This window comes from Mya arenaria, chromosome 5, assembly GCF_026914265.1.
Source record: "Mya arenaria isolate MELC-2E11 chromosome 5, ASM2691426v1".
In the NCBI taxonomy this organism is placed as follows: domain Eukaryota; kingdom Metazoa; phylum Mollusca; class Bivalvia; order Myida; family Myidae; genus Mya; species Mya arenaria.
In genome coordinates this window covers 32885587-32905906 of record NC_069126.1, presented here as the reverse complement: position 1 = coordinate 32905906, position 20320 = coordinate 32885587, and the positions used below count along the sequence as shown (strand labels likewise).

Genomic DNA, 20320 nt, shown 5'->3' with positions numbered 1-20320 from the left:
TTGATATAAGTCAATCATGTTTAAGTCATCATTATCCGACTAGGAATTTTGGAGATGAAGCGCGCTTAAAGATTCGCGAACACCCGTAGATTCAAACAGGTTTTGCGTTCGATTACCACCAGGGGTATTTCTCATGGTCTCTTAAAATGGCCTCCAGCACTGGTTTCTACCACTGAATCGGACTCGATAGCGGTTATCTAAGCTATGAGCTTTCGTTATAATTGAGCTAAAATAAATAAGTACGAACTAAATTAGTAGTCTCTGGGAAGTTGAGATACTGTCGATACCCGCCAACACCGGCTGGAACCAGCTGTTTTAACTGGTGATGTTATAGTGGACTTTTTTTCGGTGAAAACATCAAAAACAACTATTCTGTGCATAACGGTGCATTCAATACTATAACTAGAGAATCCCTATTGTCTACGGTAATGTCATAAACTATTATAATTGTACCAGTTTATAGATATTGGCAATTATATGTATGATCATGTCATTTCGTAATTATTATCGTCATTTTATATATTGTGTATTGCTAATTGCATAAGCTCAAATTACTGTTCATGTTCCGTTGGCGTTCGCCAAGGAGAAATTATAAGTACATTATTCCTCTTTCATTATATATAAATGGTCTGTTTCAGAATTTCGAAAAAAGTAATATTTATGTCATATTTTTGTCGTATATTACAAACGTCTCAAATATTATGATGTTGTAAAACTGTACGACTCCAGGCTTTGAGAGTATTGAATTGAATTAAATTGAATAATTAACAACCTGGTTGCATACCTAAAATAGTTTCGTACGTTTGTATCAATATCTAAATGTTTGACGTTTAATGCGAACTAGAGCTTTAACAATAGCATACAGCAATTAATTAACAGGAATACTCTCAATTTAGAGTAGCGCGTGGTGTTTAAAGCATATTGAACAACGTGGCTGAAAAAATAAAACGTCGCCGCGAAGAAGAAATTAGGGTTACATCTACTGTAACTGAACTTTAAGGATAAAACCCGCGTAGTTACACATTTAATTAACGTGGTTTTCGTGTGTTTTTTTCTGAGGTTTTCTTCGATAAGGCCTAAAACTCGATACAGTGATTAATTGCTTTCGCATACTGTCTGAACAAGTCTCATAGTCTGATATTTTAGCGCAAAAAACACACACAATTATTGCTTCCATAAAATAATGTTAAAATTTACAACTAAATCCTTTGTTGTATGTTGCGAGTGTTATTTCTGTTTTAAAGCAAAATAATAGAACTATTTAGAAGCCAGTACATTGTATGAACAAAATATTTGAAAAAACATCGTCTGAATGTGTGTTTTTTTTCAATGCACCGACTGGTGTAATGTCATTCTTAATATGTTACCTTTGCACTAAAAATGTTTATAACATAAGGCGCAGGTAACCGTATCACTTGAAATTGTATTCATACAAAAATGTCAAAAACGTAAAAAAAAATGCATTTGACATTAGGCTCGAAGATATCCTGTCGGTGTCAACAAACTAAGCTCCATGTTAAAGCCAATTGTGGAGAAGGCTGGGACAGACTCTCTGAGAGCATACCTCGTCCAAAAGAGCTATAATTAGGTGTATTCTATGCTCCAAAAACCTAATATTACTAACAGTCTTAGAGCAGCACTCGCCGAGATTAAATATTTTCAAATATGTTAAATATAATTTTTAATTCGTGTTAATTTGGTATCATATGATTAAACTCGTCATTTAAAAACGATAAAATCGGAAATCGTATTGAACGTTTTAAAATGACTTCAATACAAAGTTAACATTTTCTTTACGTATGTACATGTAACAACGAATTGTCTAAGTACATACAGAGAATGTAAGTTTGTGAAACAAATGAATATTGAGTAAAGGACATCTTTCCAAATACTTAATCTTTATTAATCCTAACACATGTTTGTATTTTATAAATATTGGACATCTTCATAATTGAAATGCATTTTTATACATATTTTTCTCTCTGATCTTTGTATACTGCTTGTTCTTTTCTTTGAAACAGTATCTATTTTTGCTCATTTAATCTTGTTGCTATGTTACAATGTTTTCTTTGAAAAAACTTTGAAATATGTTTTTGATATATTTCAATACTTTAATTGTAAGGTTTGCAATTTTTTGTTTTCACTTTCATGACACTAATATCATATGCATCAAACAAAATTGTAACCAGTTGAGAAATATCGTTACCATAAGACATACCATGTCTTGGTTTGATAAAGTATCACGTGTTTTTCTTTTTCAAGTTTCAAGTTTTATATAATAAACAAACCCATCTAACATAGAAAACCAGTATGTCTACAATAATTATCATTAATATTTTCTGCATATTCACATTTAAAAAAATATTCTAGGTAATCTTGGTTGCAAATCCTGGAAATGATTATTATTATGATCTCATAATCATTTCCCAGGGGTTATATGTTTTCAATTGAATTATTTAGTTACTTAGTATTGGTTAGTGGTCACCAAGCCGGACAAGTGGGTTTTCTCCGGGGTCTCCGGTTTCCCCCACAACACAAGACCATACTCTCGCGCAACATCGTGCCAACGAGAGTGATTAATATAAGTTGTTATAGCTTGTTTCACAATCGTTGTAAAATTAAATAAAGTTTAAACTAAATATATAGGCGAAATAATGATCCACGGAAAGGTGAACTCCGGCTTTCCATAGTTTACAATGTTTCTGAATTGATTTTGTTCTGAAAATAAATGAATAAAAAAGATTTCAAGTTTAACTGGCAATATTGACAATACATAAGCCTTTAGCCATGAACAATACCCATAGAATGAGATGTACTCAAATTGGAAAAGTGACACACATAAAAGAGCGCAATAAAGAAAACATTTTCACACGTACATACACTTTGAAACAGAATAACTATTTAACTGTTTGTACTATAAAATTATGTTATAGTAGAAATATTTATACTAATATATGATGTAATTTGTGTTTTTCAAGACATTAATTAAAACCATTAATTTATTGAAGGTTTTCCATGAGCTGGAATTATTGAATTGTAGACGCACATCATAGTAAAAATGACAACCAAGCATAAAATGGAATTCAGATTCAACCATATTAGTATTGCATAGTTTACATGTTCATTCTAAACGTGCAACTTTATTGTACTAAGTACTGCAGTTCTGTATGTATCATTCATACTTAATCCAAGATAATCTTCAAATTCAAAACTAAAACAGTTTTTAATAGTTCATCTTTGGTTGTGAATGAATGGTATCAGCCAAATTCTGTACATTTTGGTCGTAAAGGCGCTGTCTTCTTTCTCTTTGGAACTGCAAAAGTCACAGTCCTTTTATTTCTTTAGGAAAGTACACAATCCTACAGATATACATACATAAGTATCCACACACTTGGCGTGCATATAGCATATCTTAAATAATTGTTAGATAATGTGTTTAATGTTGTGAATATACTCTTGAATTTATGCTACAAAAATGTTTAATATGTTCTGTAAACCAAACTAACTAAAACTAAGGGTGACTAACACATTATATTCAAATATAGACCAGTTATCGTTAGCATTGCACTAAACAAAACTAACATCAATAACTTGTTCACAATATATATTATCTATAAGTGAGGACGAGGAAGATATGATTTTGCGACAAAATTTATATGCTCTGATTTTACATAACACATATAATGGAAATCGTCCTAGAGAGCGTTAGAAGTTTATTGGCTCAGGGCCATTTAGGGTCCATTTATATAATAAAACATCGAAAATTGCACAGCAGGATACTCAGATTGGAGATCTGATAAGACAATTAGGCAATAAGATGAAGATGTTCAATAAACACAATTTGTGTACAAATACATGTTTGTTTGTTTTTTGTGTGTTTTTTTGGGGTGGGGTGGGGCACTTATAGAAGGCTTAAACTATGCCTATAACAACTGCATTTAGGGAAGTATGGTTATTATTTTATTACTGATACCAGATTTAACTAATTTTGTCCACACAAGATCTTGTATAACAGTGTCAATAGCCTTTTCATAGTCAATACAACAAGCTCAGTACATTTTCTGTTTTTGAGGTAAAGCCTTTTTAATAACAGTACGAAGTTCATGTTTATAAATTCAATCAACAGTGCTTTAGTTTTCTCGAAAACTAAACTATTTTAAATATATTTTCTGTTTCGCACCAATTTTTAAAACGATTTTTCAACATTACAGAACATATTTTGGCAATAACATTAACGAGTGTAGTCCCTATATAATAAGATGGTTAGGTCTATCACACTTTTAATGGATAATCACAATAACACCTTAAGCCCAGGCTTCTTGATAAATTCCATTATCAAATATCTTGTTAAAATTATAAAGTTACTAAATATGGAGTTATAAACATTTTGCATCCTTGAACAAATCAGCGATATTACCACCAATATCACGGCTTTTGTGTCTAGGCCTAGAACTAATAGTATCCTATCTAGCGTAAACGCACAATTAAGGCTGAGATATTATCACCATAATGACCATCTTCATTATTTAATGTAGTTGAATCTGGTGTATTTGACATATTTTTAAATGGTTAACAAAGGTTTCTAAAGGTACACCAACCGACGTACTATTTTTTTATCAGTTTTAAATTAAATTTCAGATCGTTCTAGAATAATTTTTTACTCTTTTTTGACGTATTAGACTATCATTACTATTTATTCTTGCGCCTCGTAGAGCAGTATTGTTTTCTTGCATTAAGTACAATTAATCTATCTTTAAAAATATTTTGGTAGCAAATGAAACTGCTTCTTTTGATTTGCAAACAAACTGTCTTTGCTTGTCTACATTCAGAACTGAACCATGTAGATTTCATTTATCATATTTTTGCGTTACTATGAAAATGTTTTAACGTGTACCATAAATGAAACATCGTAAATTATATCAGATAACGTATTGATATGATTATTAATATCTGTTTCACCACTAGCAAACTTACGATTTAAATCAAACAGATATATTTTATGGTCTAACAATACCATAATATCTTAGGATTTGGATTTATCCCAGACCAATTTTTTTATGAAACATATCGTCATGATAAAGATGTATATTCCGGACATTCATAACAAATTCAATGGGACAGTGGTTCGAAAATTCGCAGAAATCTGTGATATGTAAGACGTTCATAATGTCAAAAAAAGTAATTTGAAATAACATAATCTACTACCCTGGCTCCAACAGAATATCTAGAGAAATTATAACAATTGAAATAACTAGGTTCAATGCGCCCATTGACAATACTTGTAAATATTACATTCCTTACAGAGTTTATTTCCGAAACCATTGAGTGGATAGCTACGGACTGACGTAGCGATAAATACTAGTAATACTATTGCTATTGTTGCATATCTCTGCAGATGATTATTTTCAAAAAGCCTGAGCATGAGCAGATTTATTTAAACTCGCACTCGGAAAAGGCCCATTCGGCGAGTGCTCTAATAAGATTGTTAGTCATATTAGTATTTTGGAGCATAGCACACCTACAGAATGTAACGCTGGTTAGCGCTACCCCTGTTCTTTAATGTGCACTAGTGTAGCACACTCACACGGAATCCCCATTTAACGTCCTTTCCAGAAGACAATTCGTATTTTAGTGGTTCGGCGGGGAATCGATCATGCGATCCCTGGTTTGCCAGTAAAGTGTGTTACCAATACATCACGGATCCGCAGCAGGGAAGTCTGACCGTTGACCTATTCTGGCGTTTAGGTCACCAGTCACGATGACGTCACCAGGTAGATAATAACAACAAAATTTTCTGTATAACAGAACAGAACAGAACAGAATAGATAACACATGGTTATATCGTAGATTTTTATATTTAAGTTCAAGAATTGATGTTTTATGCATTTTTCTTCAACCGTTAGTAACGGTTTAATCCATAACATATTAATTTTAGAACGGATATATGAAAATTTGCGATCTGATCTTTTGTCTGCAATTTTTTATCATTTGTTTGCAGATATTTACGCAAAAACTTACTCTTTCCAAGACAAAAATAAAAAAAATTGAAAAACAAATGGTAAATCTGTGAGAGTGCAGAATTAATTGGCAATATTCTAGCAAGTCATACAATTATTTCTCAATTTGTATTTATAATGAAGATTTATTTGAACGCACTAGTACATTTTTCGTCTAAATCTTAAGAAGAAAGCATGGATTTTCATCTTGAACTCGGGAAAAACAGTTTTATAGACGTTCGATTCTCAATGTGTTTGAACAGGAGCGGCCATGATAGATGCTCTTTCTCCAACCTCATTTAAACAAAATACAGTGATTTTTTATCTGTGCCCGCGAGTAAGGTTAGGATTACCAGCATGGACAAAGATTTGGATCTACTTATTTGGAGTTGAGAATAATTCTACAAACATGTCCACGCCTATATCTTGAACACGAAACGCTTCCATTGTTTGACTCATCGAATTACGAACATTCCCACTGTCTCTTATAACAACAATAATGCAAAGGCCCCTTTTTTTAGAAAGAGACAAGACACCAGATTGTTCCAAAACCGGCAAATACAGTATTTCCTCAAAACAAAGTTAAAATTGTCAATACGAGCTAGTATGAGGCCGATAATACATAATTTTACATAGAATAATATTCTGTCGCTATCTCAGTTGAGCAATATGCCGTGGTAGCGAACCCCGTAAATTTTCGAAATGGAAAAATACGCAAAAACTTCAAAAGATGGGTGTTTTCTCCCACCTCAGATAAGTAGATCCAAAAAATAAACCATGCTTGAAATTCTTATCTTGCCCACGGGCAAAGATAAGACAAGTACCCGTATGGAACTCCTTTTTAATGGTCATCACTGTAATTACCTCCCTTGTTGAAGACTGTCGTCTGTAGCATCATAGAAACCTTGTCTTGTGGCAATATTTAGAATGCTTATTAATTATTTCTCGCTTCAAATGTCACCATAAAAAGTTTTCAAGCACCTTTCAAGAAATAATGCTTCACTCTCCTCAGAACTATTTAAAGACCGATTTGACTATTAACATAATCTGTATCACTGCGCGCATAACCATGACAACCACGAATTATCACATATCCATACGCGTTTATTTTCACTACGCACGAAAGAGTTCCAGCAAAAAATACATTTTTACTTAATTTTGTTTAACTGAGGTGGGAAAAATTGCATCTACCATAGCGGCTCGTGTAAGATAGGTTCATCCTAACCCTCGCGCAGGGAGTTTTGCGTAAACGAGGTAAACCTCGTTTCCGCAAATTACCCTACGCTCGGGTCGGGATGAACATATCTTACACTCTCGGCCATGGGAGATACTCATATTCTTCTTTCTTGCAGTTGTATCATCTTGTGTCTAGTCCCTTTAAAACATATTAAAATACAGATGATCAGAAGAAACGATCTAAAAGCAATAGATTTGTTTTTATTTTTATTGTGTATTAGAATAAACGGTGTTCTTTGTTTATACCCGTTAATATAATGCAATACGAGTTTTGTTCAATGTTTCTCTTTAGCGAAATGTGTTTTGCATTGTATGGAGGTAAGTGGAAATGGAGGTATTAATTGAAAATGTGGGTTTGTTTTGTTATCTGATCAGTAAATAATGGTAAACATCATGTTGTTTGTCAACGTCAATTAAATTGCTTCATACAAATAGAAATTTGAAACGATAAATAGCGAAAAACCGGTTATAAATTTATGAGGAAAACAGGCTGGAACAACAACATGATGATTAATGATATTATCATATAAAAGAAGAATCTATTAACGGTGGCATTCAAGTTTTTGTCAATCTTTTATCAGACCTGTAAACAGCATGAAAGCGCATGTTTGATCAGCGTATATCATGTCACGACAGTGAACATTTATAAGAAGTTTTAGAATGTTTGATGTTTGGTAAAAGAAAAGCTTAAGAATTGATTAATGTTTTAATTTGTTGTTCTTCGCTGTCTTTATTAACAAGAAAGTAAATAAACGTTATAAAAACAAGTGTGAAATTGTAACTTTGTGGTCATTTTCGAGTGTCGTAAAATCAACTAATTATCAGCTCTACCGTCACGAAAACCCTAACTTTAGATGTTAGTTGGTGTTTCAAAAGTGTTCATAATCTACAATTCCTTTGCAACATAGTCCCAGGACACGACCACTGCTCCATACGGTCCTATTTCTAGTTTACTGGTGTCGGCATCATCATCTACCGCATAACTTGACCCTCGAGAGAGCGCCACTGTAGCCTCGCTCTCGATTGTATGATGTGACCCTGTAAAGTCACGTGTCACGGTGTCGGGGCTTAAATTGACGGCGACAAGATATCTGAAAGTCATAAGGAGGTACAAAATAACAAAACGACAAATTCAGTTTGTAATATAATTCATTTTCCCAACTGCTTTTAAGGGCAGGTTTGAAGATAACGTGTTTGACTTCTTTGTAATATTCCAATTAATACAAAAAAAATGGTTAAAAATTTCTTGATTTTGCAACAACCCTGATAAAAGTATATATATCTAAGCATCAAAGACAGAGAATGCATTTATTCCAACCAATAGCATATTCGTACGATTAAAACAATCTGTATACACTGTTATATATGCAACTTTTTATATTTGATCTAAAACGTAATTACCCAGATTCGCCATCAAACTCTCGCACAAATGAGAACACGGCCTCATCCCGTAGCGCCGCAGCGTATTCACCCACCCGGAACGACTGCTCACCGCGTAAGGCTATCAGATCCTTTATTAGACCGGAGAGTTCCCCTCGCTAAAACAACAAGGGAATGGTGGAGATGCTTTTATTAGTTATTTCAGGTGATTTGTTTCACAAATTTTCCTCTACGAAATGAGAAATATGTGCCCTCAAAATTGGTCAATTATACTAAGCCAATCTCTCGAAAGTCCCCACAACGTTGATAATCATGTTATGATAAAAGGTTTTTAGCTTTAATATTTTTAAGACTAGGTTCATATGGCTTATCAGGAATTTAGAATTGAAGGAGCCAAACATCATGGAACTATGTTCGTTAAAGATTAAATGCAGCATCTTCTAAATTCACAACATGCAAAACCTTGATATTTTAATACATTTTCCCTGGTAAAAAGACTTTCGTTTCAATTTATATGTAGCACCAAGTCGCCATATACATGGTCCTTCCGCACTCATTTCATCGTTTCCTAGTTGTTAATAAATTTCTATAACTCGCACGACAATTTGTTCAGCTGTTGTACCAAGAAGTATAAATAACTTACTGAATTGTCAACAGTTTGGGCGACATCAGTCCACATGGTCGTGCAGTTGTCGCAGAAGCCCCCATGGGTGGAATTATCCCATGGCATAATCGCCCGGGCGTGGCTGACCCTCGCTCCACCCATAGATGTGTCCAACCCCGTAGCTCCGAGTTCGTCCCCGTAGTAGAGGACAGGAGTTCCAGGAAGTAAGAATGTCGCCACAGTGAACGCGTCTATGAAACTTGAGTTAAAACTCGATGCCAATCGGTCCTTGTTCTCGTCGCCGCCCTAAAAAAATCAAAAATCAAAAAAATCTTGAATCCTTAAAGCAAAGCAATAAAAGCGTTAAGTTGTTATCGTAAGCTCGATTGAGATTTGAATCAAATACTTTTTAAAAACAACAACAACAAAAACAAAACCAACAACTCTAAATATGATAGATACTGAAAATCATATGCAACTCGTACCATCCAGCTTGCCCACTTCCCGCTTGGCGTCGCCTCCATCCACATGTCCACGTATGTTCGCAGGCACGTGCCACGACAGTCATTGTTAGACTGGAGCACGTTAAGCGGCATCTGAACGCCGGAGCGGTCACAGTAACTGTACATACGGGTAACATCCATACCGCCATCTATGTCCGCCATCAGGAGTCTGAATAAGGAATATCATGAAGCAATACCTTAGGACCATTCTGTACATATATTTATTTTGTATAAAACTGCTTGATATTTATTTGAATTTGCCTTCAATTTGAAATAAAGCAGTCCAAAAGAATGGGGTTCAGTAGGCAACCCGGTCCGGACATGACAATGAGTTTTGCCAATTGCTTTTTTGTTATTGTATATAACCCAATTGCTATTTGTCAATCTTTGTTTCCTCCTCATTTTTCTGATCTTTTTAAAAAAAAGTCTTAAAAGAAAACGTTGACACTAAAGTTGATTGCGTAAACTCAAAATACGGCTGAAATGCTATAAGCTCGTGCCAAACTGATAACCGCTATTTGCAATCAGTAATTGCCAGGGGCTAGTTTAAAAATGATATTTTCCATTTCAATACAATGTATAAAATGATACTTGATTGACAAGCTTCAACGATAATTAATTTCTAAGTAATAAACGCAAGCTTTCCATGATATGTATCCTACCAAATGTCATTCTGGACGAGAAAACCATGAAAGGGAAATTAAAAATAACTTTTATTGTAAATAAGAAACCCAATTTCACTTTATGATAAATAGCGCCACAATGGTCATTTAAACATTGATCCTCTTCTTTGAAAAAATAAATAACAGATCTATGTCGAACATTTGACTATATAATAGTTTAATGCGGGAATGCGTATTTAAAAAAACTGCTGTAAGTGCATGCAAACGCTTACAGGTCCATTTTCAATCTCAACTTTTACACAGTGTTGTGCAACGTACCATTGTTTATTGTCGTTGAAGTATGTTTTCTTATTTCATTGTTAACATATCACATTTTTTTTAAATTTAGCCATTGTTAAACTTTTGCCACAACGATGATAACTTCACAAAGACTATGACGTCATCTCCATGCCTTTAGAACAGCAAACGATTATTAATCAACAGACGAAGAAATTAATTCAAACAATGATCAGTATTACTTCTCGGTGTTGGTCTTGTTGTGGGCTTGAAGCAACATCCGCCACTGCTCCAGCAGTCCGTACACTTCCGGTTGGCCGCTTGTATACATGGGTGTAAAGTCTGCGTAGTTGATCTGAAAGAGAATTATTAAATTTAAATGTACCGACATTCGGTTTATATATGACATCACATCATGTCGGAGGACTACTTAAGTCACACCAATACTAATGTTATGCACCAGTCAATTGTAACCACGGCCCCTCAGGTCCGGGGAATAGCGGGGACTTAGACTTTCGGTCCAGCAAAGCCCGGGTAAAATCCCCGCCCTGCGGGGACGAACTGCTAGTTAAATCCCGGCCAAATGCCCCCGCACCCTAGGGACCATTTGTAAGGACAATTCCCCGCTGTTTTTGGCGGGAAGACAAAACCACCGCATTCATCCGGCACTGCGGGGGCCACCTGGAAGGTAAAAACACGGCCCATTTTCCCGGCTAACCCCGGTATAGCCCCGGACCTGGGGGTGGGGGTCGTGGTTACAATTGACCGGTGTTTTTTATGTATTGTCAGGATAGGAACTGGCTGTTCCTCAATTACTTGGATCCATACGATCGGGTTTCAACGTGTCAGGTCAAACAACGCTCAAACGTCCAAGTATTAGATGTGATTAACATGTATACAATGCATGCAGTGAAAACGGATTCGCCAAAAGCAAACTAATTGTACTCGACTTTGATACATAAAACGATCCTTTTCTCACATTTTTGCAAAGAAACTAATCAGATATTATTGATACACAAGTGTGGGTAAAACATTTAGTTAACATTAAACATCACCGAGTCATTAACTTGTAAACACACAAGCGTTTACATAAAATTAACATCTAACATCCGTACCCCTGATCCCGGGTTACTCCGAAGATCAAAGTCCTCATACAGGAATCCCGGACGCCGGATGTTAAACCCGTCCACATCACGATCCAACCAAAACTTCAGGATTGACTGAGGAAAAGAAGGAGTAATGTAAAGTACATCTATTAACACAGACAACTACAGCAACCGTATGTATCATATGCTTCAATTACTGACAGGTTATAAAGGGAACTGATGACTTACTCAATACTGACATATCTAATGCTTTGGCATTGTAAACATTACTGATCCCTAAACGTTTATTCTTCAAAAATTCAACAAAACACACAGAAGGCGTTACCAAGACGACCTTAGAGAAAGGTGATGACTATGCTCAATGTAAATATTGTAGTCAAGCCGTACAAATGTTATGTAGGACCTCGACATAAATGGTGCCAAAGCTCTGGCAATAGAGGTATGGCCATGGGAACATTCGAAACACAGACGCGACTAAAACTATTAGTTCTAGCAATAGGAGTGCCTCTGGTTCATCTCTAATCAGTACACAACTCTCGTAAGAGGAGTACCTCTAGTTCATCTCTAAGCGCGGCGCTACGGAGATTAAGATCAGCGGTATCTGAGGAGTACTGATGCAGGTAGTACAGGCCTCTTGTAGCATCAAGCGTCCATGCTGATCCGTCGTAGTGGCTTTTCTGAAAATAAGGCAAAAACATCAAAGTTCAATGGTTTCTGTCGGCTGATCTCATACTACTACGTAAATTCTCCAGAATAGTACCGTTAACTTGTAGCATATGGAGTGTATGCCGTATGAATTATATTTAGTATTTATAAAAAATGGCTATAGAGTTACACCTATCTTGTTTAAAGGTGAACAGCTTCTTCAAACTCATGCGTGTGTTAACCAAATATATAGCGGAAGTGTTCTATGTTCGCTATATCTTATAGAAGCCATAGCTATAGTCATGCTAAACATTCATATATTCACTGTTCATGTTTTACTTTCATATATTGAATATTATTATATCATCCGATATGTTAATTTGATTAATTCATATATTGAAATTTGATTGTTTCACCATGTACATAATAATATACAACAATCTTACCCAATTGTTAGGAGGGTTCACAACATCGCCGTCCGCCCACACGTAGTAATTTCGTTTCGTACCCAGATTATTCGCCACAGAGTCCATGAACCACGGGTGGTTCTTGCTCGACTGGTTGGGGACGAAGTCTATAACCACGTACATACCTGGGGGCGAAACGACCGTTTGAATGGATAAGGAATTCTTAATATTACTAAATTTTGATATTGCTATTGATAAACAGTTGCACTGATCCACGTTAGAACAATAGGCTGTGGTCGGCACGTGACAATTTAGCGTTCTTTTTAGGTTGTTTGTATGTATGTGTTGTTCTTCGATCCAAGATTTAGTAGAAAACGCTCCGAAGCGGGACAAAAACACGGGAAGCTTGCCTCCGAACCTCTCCAGAAAATAGAGCCTGCACAATAATTATAGTCTAGCTGTGCCCCTGTTAGGGTTTAAGGCACCGATCCTAAATTCCTTATGATACAATAGGATCATGGGGTGCTGGGTTTGCCCCGGTTGTTTTCACTGTATCACTAAAACAATTTATGGAATGCTACAAAATATCGGTTAACAGACAAATGGTAGCAATTGTGAATCTTGAAAACACTTGCAAACCAAATATTCATGTGGTTTTGTTATATAACATGACAAAATACCTTGCTTGTATCTAGATATATAAATGTAAAAGATGAAGGGATTTTATTCAAATATAGAATGACCTTTCCTTAATAACGAGTCATGACTTCAAGCTCACGTAGTATATACGTCATCCTACTGCTAACATTTTCAAAATGAGCAGAACTGAGAGATTATTTCAGACGACAAAATACAAACACCAGATGCCGTCAGCCATTTTTCCGGTTGCCGTCATTTATTATGAGTTAATCAGGAAAAGGCCAGTCTAAGGTATAAATGATCTTCATCATTAAGTCGGATGGACTTAAAACCGCGGATTGCTGTTGAACGCTTGCTTTTGTGTGAAGGAGAGGAAAGAAACGTGATTCAAGAGCAATGTATGTTTGTTTTTTTCTTTGAGTATATTCATTATTCGTCTTACGAATGGGTATATACATACCGAACGTGTTTGATCATTAATTGTCTAAATGTATTCGGAATGTACGACCGCGATTTATATGTACGATGATTTAGGCGTAGAACGTTCCTTTAATGTGATTTGGGTTTAAAAAGTTTAAGGGTTAACTATTGAACGTAATTTTATAGCCACGTTTAAAAAGGCAACTACGGTATTTAAACAATGCCCTTTTCAGTTGGGTTGATACCGTTCATACCTTTATCGTGAGCTGCGGCGACCAAACTGTCAAAGTCCGCAAGTGTTCCATACACCTCCCCGACAGATTTATGGTCGACTATAGTCTCATCTTTCCCTGCCCCGAAGTCTGCAACCAAAGTTGAGGCTCCGGTATCGTCTCCACTGTAGAACGGACTCAGGGAAAATATGTTGAAACCGAGGTCTTGGATGTAGTCAAGTTTCGATTCGACCCCTATGAGACATGATATTTTATGGAGTGGATAATATAAATGGTAATGAGTGAACAATTCGGGCTCTTAGAAATGCAAACACATGTCAAACTATTATAATAACATTAACTGACTTTTAACGCATAGCTTTAAGCGAAATTGATTCCCGTCTCTGTTGGTTGGATTCGTATTTTTGTAATCTGGAGCTGTGTCTTAGAAAACGTATAATAAATTTTAAATATATTTTATTCCCCCGATGTACCTTTTAAGTCGCCAATTCCATCACCATTACTATCCTTGAAGCTAGGGACGTAGATCCTGTACACAGCCTCCTTCTGATACCAGGAGCGCGCGTCGGGCTCGCGACACCTTGGATACGCCAACACAAGCGCAACCACGGTGATGACGAGAGCCAACCAGCCAATCAGAACGATCGCAATACATCCCATGCGCAGTCGCCTCCAAAATGGCCGCGAGGAGAAGTAAAGTAGTTCCTCCTTTCCCATGCCCCGGTATGGCTTCTCTGGCATGGGTTTAGCTCCAGGGGCGTCCTGAATGTTAACCCCATTTGTTGGGCTGAAATAAAGAATACAAGGTTCATGGCCAAAATAGTTAAGAGTTAAACTGGAATGCGATTCGAAAACTGACTAAATTTTTCGTCTTCTAGTGAAAAACAACAGAATTATGATAAATTTATTTATTTTTTGTTGCAGATATTAACTGATTTTAAACGAGAAACAAAAGAAAAATGACAACCTACGTTTCAGTTACATTTGCTTTGGTTTCTAACTCCATTTCTAGTTAAACTTATCAACTCACCAACTTGTTTCTTAATTGAAAACTTCATGTAAAACCTATCTTATCACATTAAATTGTTCAAACGTCGAGCAGTGCGTTCAATTTTGGAATGCAGAGTCTGGAGTAAATGATATAAAAGGACTAAACACGGCATTCGGAACACCTCGGTCATTTTTATTGAAGTCAACCTCAGACGTATAAGGACGGTTAACAATGTCAGAAGTCGGTACATTTTCACTACACTGCAAGTAGATCGCGTAGTAATTTCCGTTTAGCAGTTAAACTTAATGACTAAACTCTTTGGAATCTTAATTATGTTTGCAATAATACACTTCACTGGCAAGAATCAATTTAAACTTAGATCTACAATTAAAAGCTTAAATTCTACATTTAATTAATAATATTATTCAAATTTTTACGAACTACTTCTACTGATGTACCGGCAAACATCCTAGGTTGTTTTCGATAAAAATGTTCGAAGAGCTCCGAGTGTAAACGCGAAATAGTAGCACTTCCATTTTTTGTCAATCGGCTACACACAAATATTAATTTTAAATTTAATGTTCATATTTCTTCGTGGAGAATATAAAGTATATGTAGCAACAGTTGATCACCTTATATAAATGTGTTCAGGGGGATTCATCACTCTTGGTAAATAAATTATTTTTATCTTAAATGGTGCTCAAAATTGAGTTCATTAAAACATAATATACAATTATGTTAAATGCTAAAAAAGCAGCGTAGCAAAATGCAATGCATCTATGCACCGAAAAGGTATGAATTATGAGGAAAACTGAAATTCCAATTCTTGTAAATCCTCTGGGAAAGACGTTTTGCACCGCTGCGACAGACCATGCACCGCTGCAGCAGACCATGTTCCACTGCGACAGACCATGCACCACTGCGACAGACCATGCACCACTGCGACAGAACATGCTCCACTGCGACAGACCATGCTCCACTGCGACAGACCATGCACCGCTGCGGCAGACTATGCACCACTGCGACAGACCATGCTCCACTGCGACAGACCATGCACCGCTGCGACAGACCATGCACCACTGCGACAGACCATGCTCCACTGCGACAGACCATGCACCGCTGCGGCAGACTATGCACCACTGCGACAGACCATGCACCGCTGCGGCAGACCATGCAACGCTGTGACAGGCCATGTACCACTGCGGCAGACCATGCCCCGCTGCGACAGACCATGCACCACTGCGGCAGACCATGCACCGCTGCGGCAGGCCATGCACCACTGCGACAGACCATGCCAAAATGCGGCAGACCGTGCACCGCTGCGGCAGACCATGCACTTCTGCGACAGACCATGCACCGCTACGACAGACTACTGCCGCAGACCATGCACCTATGTGACAGACCGTGCATCACTGCGGCAGGCCATGTACCGCTGTGGCAAACCATGCACCGCTGCGGCAGACTATGCACCGCTGCGGCAGACCTTGCACCACTGCGACATACCATGCACCACTGCGGCAGGCCATGCACCGCTGCGGCAGACCATGCACCGCTGCGACGGACTATGCACCGCTGCGGCAGACCCAGCACCGCTTCGGCAGACAAGGACCGCTGCGGCAGATCATGCACCGCTGCGGCAGACCAAGCACCGTTGTGGCAGAACATGCACCGCTGTTACAGACCACGCACCGCTGCGGCAGACTAAGCACCGCTTCGGCAGACCAAGCACTGCTTCGGCAGACCATGCACCACTGCGGCAGACCATGCCCCGCTTTTACAGACCACGCACCGCTGCGGCAGACCAAGCACCGCTGTTACAGACCACGCACCGCTGCGGCAGACTAAGCACCGCTGTTACAGACCACGCACCGCTGCGGCAGACCAAGCACCGCTGTTACAGACCACGCACCGCTGCGGCAGACTAAGCACCGCTGCGGCAGACTGAGCACCGCTGCGGCAGACCACGCCCCGCTTCGGCAGACCAAGCACCGTTGTGGCATACCAATATATTTTACAATTGTGTACTGTTCAATGTTAAAGTGTTTTCTGCTTTTTTTTTCTTTCTTGTTACCAATACCTGTATATGTTTAATGAATGTTGTTGGGGAAAATAAAGATGTTGAGTTTGGGGTTTTCAATTTCTGGGTGAGTTCGAAACTATCCCTCTTTTTCAGATATATTTGGTTCTAGTGCATACAGGTTATGTCGAATATCCATTCTAAAAAAATAACTATTCATTTCATCTTGTACATCTGAGTGTATTAAAAAAGCATATCCCTAATTGATACTTTGTTAGGTTTGTAACACAGTGATTTGATGGGAATGAACTCCTGCTTTGGTGTCATTTGACCTGTACAAAGTTTAGTGACATTTAAACTAAAGTAAAAAAAATCTTCAGATTTTTCAAAGGGTTCACTCCTACCAACTATCCAGCATAAAAAAACTATGAATTACTGCTGTTTAACAATGTCAGAAAATCTCGAAATAGGCATCTACGCATCAGTGTCATTAAAAGCATATTCTAGGAAACATAAGTACTAAGCTTTGGTTGTCGTTTGATTGTAATGTTCAGGCTTTTAAGCTAATGACGCAAATAATTTAATTGAACAGCTATTCATTTTCTGTTTAACCTTACTTGCATCTTTTTTATCTTAAAGAGAAAAGGGAATGACATTTTATTAATAATAGAGTAATGGGATTATGAACCTGGGTATGGTATTTATCCTAGAAACGTGACTTGTACACATATAGATGTTCGAAATTGTGTTTAAGTGATATTAGGTTTCAACTGCCAGATATGTGAAATGTGTATCATAATCTTATTATAAGTTTTAAACAATCCAATAGAAATATTTGACGGTCTAGAGAATTTCATTATATGGAGGCAGAAGAGTGCACATGCTGGAGAGAAGGGTGCAGCACACTTCCATAACCCTTCAGCTAACACTGTATTTATTATATCGGTAAAAATGTTTAAAAGCAAAACAACTCATTACTACATATATCTGGTTTCCACGCATTCACGCAGGAAATGGCTCATTCCAAGACAAAATAAAATGTCAAAACGGTCAATCTGTGAGAGTGCTGCTTTAATGCGCGGGCCATTTGTTGATAGTGCCGTTTGGCCTAGACAACTTTCCAGAATCCAATGGCATTGTATTACTTTTATAAAGCCACAATGTGAACCCAGATCAAAAGGAAACTAGATTTCAATATAGTAGAAAGACAAAGACATCAGCCTAGTGGAAATGATTGCCTATATCCAATAGTGTTGTCAGTGTCTCCAAACACCGAATAGTCGTATCGCATTGCTTGACAAAGAAGATACTTCAGTAAGGTAAGTTTACAATAAGTTAAAAAGTCAAAGTGAATATAAGTACCTATATCCAACGCTATGGTCCTTCTCTTGAAACCCCGAATTATCGTATGTGTGCCCAGTATCGGACTGCTTGGCCGACACGAGATACACGCCCGACCTTCCGCTCATAGTTGCAGTGTCTAAATAAAAGACAAACTCATATTATTCCATGGTAATGTGTCTCTGATTTGGATTTAAGAAAAAATGTCGAAGTTGTTTTAAGTATCGTTAACCTAAAATTATACGTAAGGTAGAATTATGAGGTATATAGTTATTATTTTCATACTGCACATGCTACATAAATATAACAATATCAGTTTAATTCGAAAATAAATTAAAATTAAAAGTATCTTACACACTGAAAATGGTTTTATTAAAAGCCGTTGTTTGTTAAAATGTTTAGATATTCAACTCGAAGGGTATATGCGAAAAGGTTCTAAGTGACATTAAACAAAGAAGCAAATAGAACCTTTTCGCATTCACCCCTGGAATTTTACCAAGATCGATAAAGGGTGACACTAAATGAAAATTTTCAACTGAATATTTATGCTTGATTCTTAATACGGTTTCATTACAAATAGTGATTATTTTGCAAATTTTGCCTTTAATTATAATTTAAAATAACACACAAAACATTACAAAATCGTATACAAAAAAAAAGAAGAGAAAACTTACCTGTATTTTATTCTCTTTACCTGCACAAATGAAACCCAACCCTCGTAAAATGGCTTCTTTAGTGTTTACCGCCTGTCAAGGTTGGTTTAACCTACTTCTGAATCATGTAGATATATGGTAGGCCTGGCTGATCCTCTATCTTTAACAACTCGATAAATAGCTGATTTACATACGAAGATTACCTGTGTCTGTGCATATATATTCACCAAAACTCTACGTTCTGAATTTAAAACCTTTACCTGTGTTTTAGTTTTATAAATGAATAAAACCAAGGTTTACAAGCGGTAACTGTTGTTCAAATTACATGTATTAAATAACAAAATATTAAATAGCAAATTTATTTGGGAATAAATTTAGAAAAGAAAATGCGTTTATATGATCTATTTAAAACAAATATTTGATACGAGGTTGCCTACCCCCACCCTCCCCCGATTCTGACCTCTTAAGTGGTATTCTGCCCAGCACGTTTGGTACGTCAGATTACACTTTTTGAACAAATGTGAATTTAGACTTAACAAGTTTAAATACAGGGCCGGTATTCATAATACATCTTAAGTCATCTTCTAACTTAAGTCATTTTCTAACTTAAGTCATCTTCTAACTTAAGTCATTTTCTTAAGTTAAGTATCTCACTTTATATGATATAATGTATAGAAACTATATTAAATACTCCATCGCATTATTTTGATTTCAATATACACTTTGACGTTAACAGCACTTATACTTTTCCATACATTTGACTACGGAAACATTTAAGAAAATGAATTACATGTAAGTTAAAAAAAGACTTTTAATAAGTTGTTTTATAAATAACGCCCCCCCCCCCCCCCGATACTCATACCTCAATTTCTGGAAACTTCTTAAGCTTAACAGGCTAAAGTTGCTTAATATTTTAATTAGCCAAATACATACTTAAAGTGAATTTTGATAAAAGAGAAATGGTTACTTCTGATAATCGTAACAGTAATTCCTATTTAAAGTATTAAAACTCTTAAAGGAGTGTATAAAAAAACGAAAAATTATGAAAAACAAAAATAGTGTGTTTAGCTTAATCCTTATATTAGGGACTTATTTAATAATAAGTTTCGAGAAATTGGGGCCAAGTGATAATCTTGGAGGATGGTGAATTATGTGATATGTTTCTGTTGCGTGTTGTAAAATATGGTGAGTTTGATGACGAGTTTAACACAGTAATCAACTCGACTTGTTCACTTTTTAACTAGAAACGT

At 36.6% G+C, this 20320-nt stretch overlaps 1 protein-coding gene across 2 annotated transcripts; it reads right to left on the bottom strand.

Annotated features, from left to right (window-relative positions):
- Positions 1-7924: 7924 nt before the first annotated feature.
- LOC128233589 (alpha-glucosidase-like) lies at positions 7925-19245 on the bottom strand. Of its 2 annotated transcripts, none has more exons than XM_052947329.1 (12): positions 19092-19245; positions 18439-18556; positions 14542-14855; positions 14090-14302; positions 12816-12961; positions 12276-12401; positions 11734-11838; positions 10861-10973; positions 9702-9888; positions 9256-9522; positions 8634-8770; positions 7925-8323 (listed from the first exon to the last, which is right to left on the bottom strand). In XM_052947329.1, exons 2-12 carry the CDS (start codon positions 18543-18545, stop codon positions 8119-8121), a joined length of 1920 nt encoding a protein of 639 aa, XP_052803289.1. In that variant the 5' UTR covers positions 18546-18556; positions 19092-19245; the 3' UTR covers positions 7925-8118. The 2 variants fall into 2 exon arrangements, with proteins under 2 accessions (XP_052803289.1, XP_052803290.1); XM_052947330.1 differs by having other exon boundaries at positions 19112-19132.
- Between the last annotated feature and the right edge of the window lie 1075 nt (positions 19246-20320).